Below are 15,390 nucleotides of genomic sequence, written 5' to 3' on the forward strand. Positions count from 1 at the left end.
GGGCATTAGGTGAGAAGGAAAAGTTAAAACTTCTGAAGACAGGACAAAAATAAAATGGTGTTTTCAAATTCTCAGTTTAAAATATCTTCTTTTTCCATCACATGTAAAGCCAAATGGAAAACTAAGGTAATAACAAGGAGAGCAGGTATCAAACTAAATTTTAGCCAGAGTGACCACAAATGGAGTTTATCAGTCTTGTCAGCACAAACTGTAGTGAAATCCTAATAAATATCACTAACTACTAAACTTCCAGACTCCTGAACTCTGTATGTGCAGTCAGAGTCACCTTCCAGTCATCATTAGTCCTTTCTGCAGACACTGCAACCTGCCTACACATCGTCTCTCCACATTCTCCCTTATTATCAAAATTATGATTTTTTAGGGCCATCGTGTATCTGTAGAAAATACTTGATTTTTGTGTCTCTTTTGCCACTGGAGTGATCGATGAAATGTACATAAAAGTCCTTGGGCAAAGCAAACCTTCCATAATACAAAAGCGACTCTAAATGAAGAGACTTCTGACATTTGCCCTGCCCTCTTCCCATTTCTACCTTTCTGCACTGGCGCCTTAGCCATGCCGCATGTTTAGGACTTCAGAGAAGGATCAAAAAAAGGACTTGGGTCCTGGAAGATGTCCCCCAAAAGTGGTGCCAGCTTTATACCACATACCTTTGGAAGTCTTATGTGTGAGAACAACACAAACCCAAGTCCACTGAAGCCAGTGTTAGCTGGGTTTTCAGGGACTTGCAGTGAAATGCATTCCTAACTGATCTAGTCATTATAAGTCCTTACAAAGTCATCTTGGATTCTGTGGTCAAGGGACTTTGGTTCTGGGTCTGATCCCTTCCCAGACCAACAATGAGATGAAGTGAAGCAAGGCCATCTTTTAATACGATCAAGTCGGAAGAAGTGTTGGCGGTTTTACCTACGTGGCTTTACCAAGCAACAGGATTCTGATTTTGATTGACTCAGGTATCTTTCCCCTTGAGCCAGGTAGACAGCAGGGGGATGGAACATTTGCACAATCTGATATTTTCCTGTCCTAATTATGGGAGGCACTGACGATGCTTCCTCGACACAGAGGGACTTTGGGAATCTCTACAAATGACACTGTCCCCCTTTCTGATGCCAAGAGGGTGAACAATCAGCAAGAAAAATAGCAGCCTGTGACATGTGCACATTTCGGTGCAGAGTTACCTCCAGCATGGGCTGGTGGGCCGCACAGCAGTACCATCCCCTGACCTTGGCGGACAGACACGGTGCTTCTCGTTCTTGTTTTAAAGTTTTCAAGATCTGTTGGGAGACATAAAGGAAAAGGAGTTTAAAATTTAAAGTCCTAAGACATTCTGGAAGACTAATACTACTTCAAAAGAGGACAGTCTTCTGCTGAGAAACAGCCTTTACAGCACCCGGATCAGGGAAATTCAACTTTACCGTCTTCTTGCATGATATTGTCTCATCCTCTATGACTCTATATCTATACTGTAAGGTAGCCACTTGCCACATGTGCCTATTTAAGTTAAAAAACATTTAAAATCAAATAAAATGTATGAATTCAGTTCTAGTCACACGAGCTGCATCTTAAGTGCTCAAGAGGCACACATAGCAACTGGTTTCCATACTGGACAGCAGAGAGAGAGAGAACATTTACATCAGTGCAGAAAGTTTTATTGGGTAGCACATGGAGTAAGTGACCTCCCCAACTCTATCTGTAACTGAATATCATTATCAGGATGTATATTCGTGTTTTTTGATAGTCAGCTGTTTACTTCACAAACCGTTCCATTATATGCAATTATGTTTGTTACTCTTATATGTACCTAGAATATGACTATCTCTGTCTACACACACACACACGTTACATACAATGTGTAAACAGACATACATACACAATTGTTTTATAAAGTTCCTGTGTATTTTTAAATACTTATAAGGTACTGTCCAAGGTTCTGTTTGGAAGAAAGTTCCCCTTTCTCAAGGAGGTCAAACCTGGTTAGAAAGATAAGACGTTACAAGCCCAAAGATCACAGTTGGAGTCAGTAAATACACAGTTGCCAATAACAATGAGTTAATATAAGAAATATGTCTAATTAAGTGACAGACATATTATTGTTCAAAAAGATTTTTCTTTCATCCTTCCAACTGCAAATCCTCTCAGCAATGATTGTTTTAAGTGCCATTTCATTTTTTGTTGTCTGAAACATTTGATGTAATAACCTGTTACCAGATTTGAGGATTATTCTAAGCCAAGTATGTTCTATAGGGTTGCAAGCCCTGTAGCTGTGCACATCAGAGTTCAGTAACATTTATGGACTATTTCCTCCATTTTGGCCATTTTGGTAAGTATTTTATGGTGATTATTTCAAGTGATCCTAACAACAATTATATGAGTTAAGTACCATTAATATCCTCATTTTACAGACTAGAAAAGAGTGGCACTATAACATTTGTTAAAGGGTACAACATCAGGGAGTAATGGAGCTAGGAAATAAACCTGGACAGCATTGCTACAGTTACAAAATGGAATGTTTCCACACTCAGGCTTGGTTTCAGGGAGTGTTCACAGGGTTAAAAATAATTTATACACCGAGCTGATCTCCCTGTGCTATGTGGCTGCTTCCCACTAGCTGTCTATTTTACATTTGGTAGTGTGCATAAGTTCGGTGCTTTGTGACCACCTAGAGGGGTGGGATAGGGAGGGTGGGAGGGAGATGCAAGAGGGAGGAGATATGGGGATATATGTATATGTAGCGCTGACTCACTTTATTATACAGCAGAAACTAACACACCATTGTAAAGCAATTATACTCCAATAAAGATGTTAAAGAAATAATCTATACACAAACATGTCTTCATTACCAGCTTCTTCTAGAATTAGGCAAATCTGAAGCTCATATATTATTGCTTTTATCAATTAAACATATACAAATTTGGCTGTCAGCTCGGGATACAGACATTATGAAAAGAAAGCTTCTGCCCTGTAGGGACTCAAGAGTTTGGTGGGCAGGACTGACAGGTAACACCTAATCATGGGAATCCAAAGACTGCTGAAGTTGAGGTGTGCAGAGCGACACCTTGAGGACCCGCACGTACTTAGTGCAAAACAAAACATGACTACAATTTAAGTTTTGATGTAATAAAATTCCTTTTATTACATTTCTGATGTAATAAAATTCCTTTTATTCCATGAGTACCAGGTGAGGCTAGGACATGATTTTTTCTTCTCTTTAAGGAAATGGTTTGAGAAGCCTTCAAAAATGATTAAACTAGAGATTTAAAAAACTTCATTATGGCATTAATACTGTAAACCATTATCCCTAAAAATGACACTGAATCATTCTGAATTGTCACTTCTGCATACAGGTTCTTAAAATAAGTCATCTAAGGTTTGGCACAGACATCTCATCCAATCTCCAGAGTTGCATGAAAAATTAAGAACTGATAGGTAATTGAGATCAAGTCTTATCCAGGCAAAATCCACCTTGATTCTGACTAGAGAAAGAGCATTAGGAAATGGGAAAGAAAATGAAAAATATATGCAATGATTTTTTTAACTTGTCCTTATTGAGTTTTAAAAACTGCATTCCTGTTTATTTCCCTATAGTTTATGAGTCCATGTAGTTCCACAGGATTTGGACAGTTAGAAAATTGCATTAATCTGGTATTTGAGATAATATTTCGATAAGATTCTTAGCAGTTAAGTGAAATAGATTCCAGATGGTAAACCCTACCTACATAGTGAATGGAAATATTGCATTTGGGCAGATCTGAGTTTGAAAATCATCTCTGCCATGTATTATGCAAGGTTTAATTTTCTCATAAATAACATGAGATGTAATTAAATGTAATTTATTTTGAAAAAATGATGGGAAAAGATTAAATGAGGTAATATTTAAAAAGCACAAAGCCTTTCCTGCTACAAGTTTGGTGCTTGTAATCCAGTGGCAAATCATACCCCTATTATTCCATTTAAGAAAGGGTTTTGAATAGCAAATGCACTCTAGAGAGAGGTGAAGAGGCTAGTCAAAGCCCACCATATTTATGCACATGTTTAAGAAAAGATTGCATGTCCATTATTGGTCTTTTCAGATGTAGTTATCCATTCAGATCCTAACTGCTAGCAGCATGATAATTTTCCAAATTAAAGAACTATGTGTGTGTGAATGGGGATTTTTTTGAAACGTGGACATGGCCAGGCCTTTCCCAGAAATATTCTCAAATATATTATCTTATTTAGGGTCATTTAATCTCCAAAGACTTGGTACTAGGTAATAATCAGTAGCAAGAGGCATTCCAAGTTAGAATACGTTATAGATGTTATGTCATCATGACCGTAGCACTCATAGCAATAATTGGATCTACTTGCAAAATGTATTGAGTTCATACCATGTGCTAACAAATTTTCACACAGATCTCATTTACTTCCATTATAGTTTTAATTCCCAATTTTCAGGTGATGTAACTGAATTTCAGAACCTTCTTCACACACTGAGAAAGTGGCCAGAAGAATACAAACTCATCTGCCTCTCTCCAAACCCACCACTATCAAGTACCAGAATCTATCATTTCCCCACTGACTTAGTGAAGCCAGTGAAAAAGGGCATTCAAACTAGTTACTTCACATCCTAGGGACCAAAAAAAAAAAGTTTGTTTGAATGAATTTTATGCTCTTCAGTGAATATGTAAGAAAGTCCACATTTCAATGCACAATGCGATGAGTCGGTACATTTGATTCCAAATTTTCTATTCCTTTGCTTTTCCTTGCGGGTGATCACTTGATGGGGGGATTTTAAACATCAGGTGCAAAGGATGGAGTGGAACAAGGAGAAAACAATCAGAAACCACTGTATTAAAAAGCAGGATTGCTGCATTGTTAGGGAGGTAGCTGAACCATGACGCTTGGGTAGCATTCCCTTTAGCTCCGTGCAGCTAGTTACTAAAGGTAGTTGGATAAATGATAGTTACTAAAGGTACCTGAATAAATGATGTACTCTTATGGCAAGGAATTAATATCCATGTACTGTAGTTTCTCAAAACATTTTTTGCGGCTTTTTGTATGGTTCATTGAAAAGTGACTTGTAGACTTTTTAAAAAAATGAGTGACCATACATTTTGGTGTTGACTTCATGTATCAGCATTTTATATAAATCTTTCCAGAAAGCATGGGCTAAAAAATGCACAGTTTTGTGGCAGATGTGTTTTCCTGTCATGTTTTTCTGTGAAAACAACTGTCCTTTGTTCTTCTGTAGAATATAATATTAGCACTTTATTTTTACATGAGGTTTTAAAAAATACACTATTATAGTACTTGGAAAGTGTAGCTCATTGAGAGCTTAGAGGAAGTGCTTTAGCAGCTAAATTCCTTGAGAAGTAAAAGTGTACAAAGTTCTTAAAGTTGCAACATGAGATAAATAATAAAAGCCTTAATATATGAAAACATTTGGAATTCAGCCCACAGAGTAAATCAGAGAGTGAGGGGGAAAAATCCCCAGATATTTACTGTCTGGAAAGTTATTAAATGTTTAGAGCTGGGGATGAGGTAGTCTATAAAAAAGACCTGGATGGGTTGAAAGAAAACAAAATCGAGGGTCCAAGATCTTTTTTGGGAAGTAATAACAGTAAATAAGAAAGAGTAACTTCTTTGGCCATCATTAAGGGACTGCCCGTCACACTTATGAACAGGAAGAGTTAAAGCCATCCACAGGGTGGAGCCAACGCAGAAGAGCATAAGAAATTCAGCTTTAAAATGGCCAGGAAAGGTTAATGACATAGTAACATACATCATGCTTTGTCAAGAATCCGCAGAGGGGCAGGAGAAGAGGAAAGAGGAAAAACGATACAGTAAACCATGCAAGTAATGCACATATTTTTAACGCATGTATTATTTACTACAAGTTAAAAAAATACCTATTCCCTTTTTTCCTGACTTGGGTAGACCTGGATTCTATCAATTCTCACAGGGTGACTTTAGAACAAGAAATTGTCAGTGACAGTTGCCTTTGTTACTGCTTCCTTCAATTTTGAAAGAAGCAATCAATTAAAAAATCAATATCAGCTTGGAAAAATGGTCAAGTGATATATTTGTTATGAATATAATTTCCATAATGATGACTGCACTATTTATTTTAAAAAGAGGTATTTGGGGGGCATAACTTTAAAAACCAGTTATCATGCAGCATACCTAAAATTATGTCTTGACTCTGCCATTTGCTCCTTGAGTATGTACATATGTGGATTTGCATGGCTTCTTGGATTCTAGGGACTCAGAATGACAATAAGTCTAACTTTACAAAAACCTTATGAGTTGCAAAGTCACATTTTTGACATTCTTTCCACACAAGAAGGAAGAAACCATTAGGGAGACTGGCATGGCTGCCGGGTTTTTCCTGTGAGAGTGTATACAGCAAGAGGAAGAATTACTTAATGGTTTAGCACACTGGCTCTGGAGTCAGAAGGACCTGAGCACAAACTCGGTACTCTCACTCTTTAGCTGTATGATGTGGGTGAGTACTCTCCCTGAACTTCCGTTTCTTCATTTCTAATACCAGGAAAATAATTCCTATCTCATACGGCTCTTTAGAGATTAAGATCATGAATATAAAGCACTCAACACAATGACTGGCCCAAAGTCAGTAGTCTGTAGATGCTAGCACTATCATTATCATTTCTGAGCACCACAGGAAAGTCTACAGAAAGTAACTCACTGGGGCAAAGCTAGTGATTCCAAACTTCCACCAGATAAAGTAACAGTAGAGCAGTCAGGTCAATCCCACTGTGGCAAAATAAGCTGCTAAGACTTAAAACACCTCTTCTTTTGCTGGTCTTAACTGTGTTTTCAAGTCTAGACTGGTGCTAAAGTAAGCCAGATACCTTATCCTTTGCAGTGCATGGAGTGTACTCTTCAGGTGACTTAAAATTAAGAAACACTCCCATATACTGAATTCAGATAATTTTCCTTAAGAAATTCCTATGATGGTATATTCTGAGCAGGTATTACTTTTTAATGTTAAGGTGGGAAATATCATTTTCATAAAACAGTAAAAACTGATGTTTGTGTATCTTTATAAAGGATACAAAATGTTGTTATATTAACAGAGAAATAAAAGACGAAACATTATTTACTGATTATATAAATTTACTCGTTGCACTTAAGATTTGAGGAGTTTACACTGTATACCAGATGAAAATAGAATGAATATAAATGGAACTGGAAAAATATATATATACATTATATGTTTGTCAGTATCTTGCTTTTCCTATGTCATTAATTTTTCCATTTGTTTAGCCAACCTTCAGCAAATAATTTTTGAGTTCCTCTTTTCCTCCAAGTATTGGTGTCAGCCATTTTATCTCTCCAACAACTAAGTAAAACAGAACAATCAAAAACCTATGGATATGCTCAAGATCTGACATTAAATATCGCAATTTGTTGGCAGTTTAAAGTAAGGGATCAAAATCTGATTCTAGGTAGCGGTTTGACTTTGAAAAGAAAAGCCAATCTCTTTCCTGGAGACCTTTGTATAGATAACAAAGGACCTTATCAGTATTCCTAAATTAATGTACACACACTTTACAAATGACTCAGTTATAGAAATTGTTTATGACCTTCTTCTTTCATAGCCTAATGCTACTGCTATCGACATCCCTATGAAAATCCTTAGAGCACTTGTTTCAAAGTGAAAAAGGAAGAACTCATGGGAGCTCTCCCAGGTGCTGATTCTGACCCTCACAATGTTTTCCCTCTGTCTGAATTTTTCCTCAACCTATTTAGTCATATCAGATGAAAGTCTATAATTTAGGGATTACTTTGGAATTATAGAAATGCCATTTTAAACCCACATATGGCTGCAAATGCATTACCTTGCTATGAGTCACTTACAGTGAAGAATTAATTAATTCAAAGAGATTGTTTCCTCTTAAATAAATAAGAGCAGTATGGATTCTTTGAATGTGAGTTTTGATTAACCAAAAAAGAAACAAAGAAAATGTAATCTATGGAGTAATAAGGAAGGCAACGTAGGGCTGAGAAAGCTCAAGAAAGGAATAATAACTTAAAAATACTCTTAAATTTGATTTTCTTCACAGGTGTTTCTTACTGAAAGAGTTATGTACCAACAAAACTATCTATAAACAATACTAGTTTCTCACTCAAAATTCTTTACCTTATTTTTTTGTAGAAGAGCTGAAAAGGAAAAAGAAAAAATACATATAGGGTGAGAAAGGTGTGTGCCGATTGCCACAGACAAATTTGTCTGGGGTCAGCAATTCTGCATTTAGCAAGAGGTTACTCTCCTCTTTCTCTTCCTGCACCACATTTCTACATCACTTTTTCTTTCCAGTAACAAAACCTAGGCAAGACCTGAAAAGAGCATAATGAATGCTACCTGTTAAGGAGGCTTCTGTGGGCTGATTTTGAAATTTAATCACTTTTGTAAATATTAACTCTTTGGGAGAAATGTAAGGCCAGTTTCAACTAACTTATGTAAAGAACACAATTTCTCACTTTCCATGCATTCATTCATTATATCCTCACAACCACTCTATGATGTATTATTACTGATTCCACTTTATAGAAATTAAAAAAATCCATATCCGAGATCACAATCCTAGTATAAGGAAGAGTGTGGATTAGACCCCAGCTCTTCTTTGACCCACAAGTCCATGTATTTAGCCTCTATTCTATACTGAATTAGATACCAGGAATGAAACAACACATGTTGATATTCTGGTTGACTATTTGAGACTCATAATTTTTTTACCCTTCTGCTATTATTTTCTTGACTTTACAAGAAAATAAAGGCTGCTTCGCTGCCCTTTTCCCTGTAAGTGTACGACTTTCCTGATCGCTATTTTTATCTCTGATTTCAGATTTTTTCTTTCCTCGTTGCTTTGACATACTCTATTTTACCTAGACCTTCATGTTATTTAAGAAGCCAAAGAACAACCCAGTTTCAGATGTTTGAGTTTCCCTGCGTGTTCCATAAAAGTGTGCACCTACCAGACTCATGAGGTTACTGTGATTAGTACAATCTGGCATCATAAATACTGTTGTTCTCCTTTGGAGACAGGTGCCCTAAAACACAAGCTATTATTACCAGCAATTTTCTCTACAGGAGCACATCTCCTTTTGCATATCATCCTGACTCAGGAGTGTTAATGGTTAGGCATCTGCATTCTCTATCTTTGGTTTCATACTTACATAACACAAAGAGAAACAAAAGTTTCAGAAAACCATTTGGCCTAGAAAATTTTAGAACAAAATATGGACTCTTTGCTGAGCTTTACAATAGCCCTTAGGGATCTGATCCTTACCCAGGTCCCCAGTCTCATCGCCTGTTAGGTTCCCCCTTACTTATTTATACTGTACAACCATGTTTTGCTTTCTGTTCTTCAAACACCTTAAGGCTAATCCTGTTTCAGGACCTTTGAACTTGCTGTTCTCTTTGCTTGGAATGCTCTTTACCCATCTTTTAGCTTATCATGCTCATTCCTCGGGATTCAATTCAAATGTCACCTCCTCAGAGTAGCCTTCGCTGAGTTTTTAATCTGAAGTAGCCCACCATGCAGCTCCGGTTACTCTCTACCACATCACCTCTTTATTATGTCTTTCATAGAGATCATCACCAACATCTGCGATTACTTTGTTCATTTATATGATATTTGGTTTACTGTTCCTTCCCCCCCGCCCCACCCCAAAATGAAGGCTCAATAGAGGCAGGAATCTTTTCAGTCTTTATCAGGCTATATATATAGCACAGTGCCCAAAACACGTCTAACACATATAATGTGCTTAGTTACTATTTGCTGAGCACTATTCCCTTTCCTGCTTCACACACTGAGGTGGTGGTCAGGAGACTTGCTGGAGCAGGGTGAACCTTCTTGTAATATTTGTCCATATGACACACTGTCTTCCAGCATCTTGGCTACGATGGACCTTTGTGTGCTCAATGACCAGGGATGCTCTAAAAGATAACTTTAAGAAAAGGTCTTTAATCAACTGCACCGAACCACCTACGATGCCTTAAAATGAAATTTAAAATGAAAGCTTAGAGGCACACTAAGATTGGAATGCAAGCAGCATATGAGACAAACGCATTGCTTGGCAAAAGAAACACTCTCTCACCCACTGACACCTGCCCCAGGGAACACTTGAGATGAAGAAAACATGAAAGGACAACATGCAAATTGCACAGGCTTGTTGCTCTTTGTAATCAGGGTTGTTATCAGCTAGTCAGGGAAATATCCTACAATTATCTGTTCTTCACCTAGTGTAAGAGTTGTACAACTTGATAGACTTATGGTCATTACAGTTTTGATGGAAAGAAATGTGAATCTTCATTTTGAACTTTTACTTCATAGGCTTTCTTTTCTCCCCTCTGAAAATTAAAATTAGAAAGTTGTAATTCACTGCCCAAGTCTTCCTAAGAAACGGGCAAGCCTAGTGGGCAAGTCAGATATATTCAAGTAACATTAGAATAAATATTCTCTGAAGAAATGCTGAAAAGGCACTACATCAAGAGGACATTGTAAAGCTGCTAATCTACAGGAAAAAACTTTGGGGATGTATTACTGGATGGAGATATATGGGCCACAGATCATGATAAAAACCCAGAGACCACAACTCTACCAGCCAAATGATTGGTCATGAAAAACCTTGCTTTAAAGTGAAGGGAAATTGCTTCATATCTGACTTTTTCAGTTCATTTCTTTTCTTTTGTTAAGCTTTCAGGGGTACAAGCCTGAGTAATGAGATGGCTACCGAATTTGCCTAACACTTAATGGCAGTGGATACAATCTCTGAAGGAAGAGGGGCAATTTCTCACTCCTTGATCATAAATAAAATTAGGTAGATGTTCGTATAGTTAAACTGGCTCTTAATTCTATCCATAAAAGTAGGCATTTTCCCCAAGCAGCTTGGGAGGAAATTACTCTGATGGTTAACTTTAGAGGGAGAGGCAAACTTTACTAGTATTTCCTGACACCAATGCTCTGCAGAAGTTTTGCTTTAAAAGCGAGTAGAAGACTCCTCACTCTGTACTCAGTTGTGGATTTCTGAACTAATAAAATAGGGATTGATGACTCATAACGAAAAATGCCAGTCATGCTTAAATTCATTGCTCCTCAGAAATTGGACATGTTCTGCCATACAGCTATTTGGGGGAAATCAAAGCTTTTGGAAGTAACAGGTTTGTTTAACCACTGGCTCATAGAGGGCTATTTCTTTTCTCTTTTCCTTCCCCTTCTCTGAGTATAAAACATTTCTTGGGACACTGGATGCTGAATTAGCTGTACACTGGTTAAAATTTTTTAAGGGCATAAAAAATGCTGTATATGGATGAAATTCCCAGATGAAGAGCAGCTGTTATTTATGTTGAATTTAAGTTGCTTCGGCAACTCCAACCATATATTTTTATCTCATTTAATTACAGTTTTGAAAATAAGACCATCATCAAATATACATGCAAGCCATGTGTTTATTCATCATCTATTTAGACTTTGCTATGGGGGTTGTTTCACCGTTCCCTTCACAGAGAGAAATCAGAGATAACGCTGCACTGTGGTAAAACTGCCAGTTTTTGGAAATGTCATCACTCAAGCACCTTGCTTTTAAATACACCCTGAGAATCAATACAGATTCGTTCAATACCTACAATAGGCCTCCAATGGGCATCCATCATATGCCAGCCACTGTTTTAGGCACTGGGGTTACATCATTGAAAAATAAAACAAAACAGATCTCTCCCCTTAAAGAAGGTTAAGTGGGTGAAAGGACCATAAACAAAATAAATAAATCATGCATAGCATCTTTGAGGATGATAAGTGCTATAAAAAATAAGTTAGGGAAACAGGATTGGGAACTGGCATAAAAACTATAAAAGAGGAAGATAATATAAAAGTAGGATCTTGCTACTTTCCATCCCACTTCCAAATGTGGAGAAATCAATCACTCTCCCTCTGCTGACTCAGCTCCTGGTCCCCACGGAGGCTGCAGAGAAGGGCAAAAAGTAGTGTCAAGCGACACAGCCGTCCTGATTTAGTCTTGTACTTTCTTATTTATAACTGAAGTTGAAGTCTCCTTAGTTCAGGTAACACCTGAGGAAACTAACAAATAAGTATTTTCATCTTCCATCTAAAAGTTTCAAAGAGTGCTAACTTCTTGGTAACTGAGGAAGTGGGAGAAACAACTGAGCAGGCATACTAAAATATACACTGATTTCCTAAGGGAAGACAATTACCAAATCAGTATTGTGATAACTTATGCTCTGCTTTAGATACAGTTACTGTTTTCTGCCTCAGAAATCCTACAAAGCTAGAGAATTTCAGAGGTGGGAAGATCTTACTGTCTGTCTTAGTCTGTTCGGGCTGCTGTAACACATATGCCATAGATGGGGTGTCTTATACAACAGAGAGGTATTTCTCACAGTTCTTAAGACTGAGAAGTCCAAGATGAAGGTGCTGGAAGACCTTGTGTCTAGTGAGGAATTGCTTATAGGTTTGCAGACGGCCGTCTTTTCACTGTGTCCTCACATGATAGAAAGCGAAGAGAGAGGAAACTCTTCGTGTCTCTTCTCATAAGAGAACTGACCCATTCAAGAGGGCTCCACCCTCATGACCTAATTACCTCCCAAAGGCTCCACCTCTTTATAAAAGCACTTTGCCAGGGGGTGACGGTTAGAATTTCAACATATGAATTTTGGGGGAGACGCAAACATTCAGTCCATAATAGCATCCTTTCTTCATTCTGAACTCCCTCCCTTGCCCCCCTCCCTTCTTTCCTTCTCTCCATCAATATAATTTATGGTACCATGTGTGGTGGATGCTGTGGAGAATATTATGGTCAGTTGAACATGATGCCTGACCTCAAGCGGTTTCCAATTTCGATTAGATAGGCACATAAAGAACTCTACTGCAAGGTACAAAGGAAGTAGTCAAGGCTGTAGAGCTATAGAGAGAAAGCGCTATGGGAGTTGATAAGAAGTACTTTTTGCTGGGTTGATTCATCCAGTCAGCATTTCAGCTGCACAAATGATGGACCCAAGTATATGGATCTTGGATCTGGGTTTTAATTTAAGTCAGTACCCAGGACCTGTTTCCCCTCCATCTCTATCTCAGCCCTGCTCACTCTCCCCACTTTCTCTCCTACAGGTCAAAGCGCACAGACAGCACAGGGCACTGCCTCACTCCTACTCAAGGTGTGACTGGATTCTTATGAGAACCACAGCATCAAGTATGTCCAGGTCAGTTGCTCAAACCCATCAAACCTAGACTCTGTCAACCATTGAGACTACTGGTTTTCACAGGAGACAAGCTCATATGCAGCTCTAGTCGTATCTTCAGAGCACTGACGTGCCATCTTTCCATCTTCACAACATCACTCCTGAGGTCACTTTCCAGCTCAACATCTCTGCCTCACAACTTTAAGGCTAGAGTTTTGAGAATATTTCAACACAATCCCCACTGTCACAAGACACTCTACAGCAACTTTACAACCTTACTGTGGCACTTGGATTTCCACAGACTTCTTTAAACATTGTAGACGAAGCCTACATCTGTGTATAAGGATGCTACACAGCACAGCAAGTGACAGACCCATTTTTAAATGTTTGTATGTGGGTAGTTGGGTGATCTAGTGAAGGTATTACAGATCACTGCTGAGGCATCCTGGGACTTAAGTGATGATGCAATGCTCACAACCTTCTTGCTCAGTTGGAAGTTTGGTACTAATTCAGAGGTGGCTCTGGGTTGCAGTAATAATAATAGTAATGACAGCTAAGATTTATTGAGTGCTTACTATGTACCAGGTACTATTTTAAGCACTTTTCAGGTATTAACTCATTTAATCTTCTCAACAATACCATGAAATAGGTACTATTTATTCCCTTTTATCTATGAGGAAATGGAGGCAAAGAAAGTGAAATCATTTGTTCAGGTTCACACTGATAGTAAATAATAATGCCAGCATTCTAACCCAGGCTTGTCTGATTCCAGATAATCTGATGATTTTCTTTATTTTGAATTTTTGTCAATCTGGTATATAAATGGCAGTCCATGATTTCTAATTTGCATTTCTTCAGTTACTAATAAAGCTGTCTTTTTTTTCATGTTTATGGGCCACCCACATTATATCATTCTTAAAATGCCACTTCATGTCTTTTACCTAGTCATCTAGTGGACTTGCATTTATTCTTACTAATTCATTGATGTTCTTTACATATTTGGGATCTTCTGTCAGTTATATTTTTATAATTATCTTCTCCTCGTATATGACTTTCTTCCCCACTCTCTTTTTAGTATTTTTTGATGAATGGAAGTCTTCTGAGTGTATCAATCTTTGCTTTAAGGCTAACATTCTTAGTTTCTTACCTAAGAATCTCTTCCTTATCCCAAAGTCATAAGGATATTCTCTGCTATTTTGTTTTCTAAAAAGATTAAAGTTTTGTTATTCTCATTTAAGTTCTTGTACTCAATCACAGCACAACACTATCAGGTATCAACAGGCAGTTCTCAGCACTGATGGAATTATGTCCTATAAAATTGCTGCAAACACTTATTTAGTGAATACTGTACTGTTGTTCTGAAGGGAATTACAGGGTTAGGTTTCTGTGAGTCTCTGCTCATAACATTTTCCTCCACCGATCAACACATAACCTTGTATTATGTGTGTTTATATTTAAATACACCTTTTAAATATATAATGTTGATTCACTAACATTAACTCAATGCCAACAGCACTGTAACTTATGCCTGAATAAAGCTTACCTGACACAAGTATTTTCTCTGTAAGGCACAGCACGGCCTTCTCTAGCTCAGGAACCCTAGACAGTACTAAAGTACTACACTTTGGGCTATTTTAAACAGCAAAATTACCAACAAAGAGCATAAAAACGCAAAAAAAAAAAAAAGGCACTAAAAAGACTGCAAAAAGAACATTGTTTAATTAATGCACAGAAATCTCTTGCATTCCTACACACTAATGATGAAAAATCTGAAAGAGAAGTTAAGGAAACACTCCCATTTACCACTGCAACAAAAAGAATAAAAAAGCTAGGAATAAACCTACCTACAGGGACAAAAGACCTGTATGCAGAAAACTGTAAGACACTGATGAAAGAAATGAAAGATGATACAAACAGATGGAGAGATACACCATGATCTTTTTTTTTTTTTTTTTTTTTTGGTACACGGGCCTCGCACTGTTATGGCCTCTCCCGTTGCGGAGCACAGGCTCCGGATGCGCAGGCTCAGCGGCCATGTCTCACGGACTCAGCCGCTCCGCGGCATGTGGGATCCTCCCGGACCGGGGCACGAACCCATGTCCCCTGCATCGGCAGGCGGACTCTCAACCACTGCGCCACCAGGGAAGCCCTACCATGTTCTTGGATTGGAAGA

At 37.9% G+C, this 15,390-nt stretch overlaps 1 protein-coding gene across 1 annotated transcript in view; it reads right to left on the reverse strand.

Moving 5' to 3' along the window:
- Positions 1–15,390, reverse strand: part of CNTN4 (contactin 4) — a 984,995-nt gene that overhangs the window by 253,381 nt on the left and 716,224 nt on the right. The window contains exon 7 of the mRNA XM_032650303.1: positions 1,198–1,293. Coding sequence (XP_032506194.1) covers positions 1,198–1,293 — 96 coding nt within the window. The remainder of the gene's footprint in view (positions 1–1,197; positions 1,294–15,390) is intronic.

Source organism: Phocoena sinus, chromosome 11 (assembly GCF_008692025.1).
Source record: "Phocoena sinus isolate mPhoSin1 chromosome 11, mPhoSin1.pri, whole genome shotgun sequence".
NCBI lineage: Eukaryota > Metazoa > Chordata > Mammalia > Artiodactyla > Phocoenidae > Phocoena > Phocoena sinus.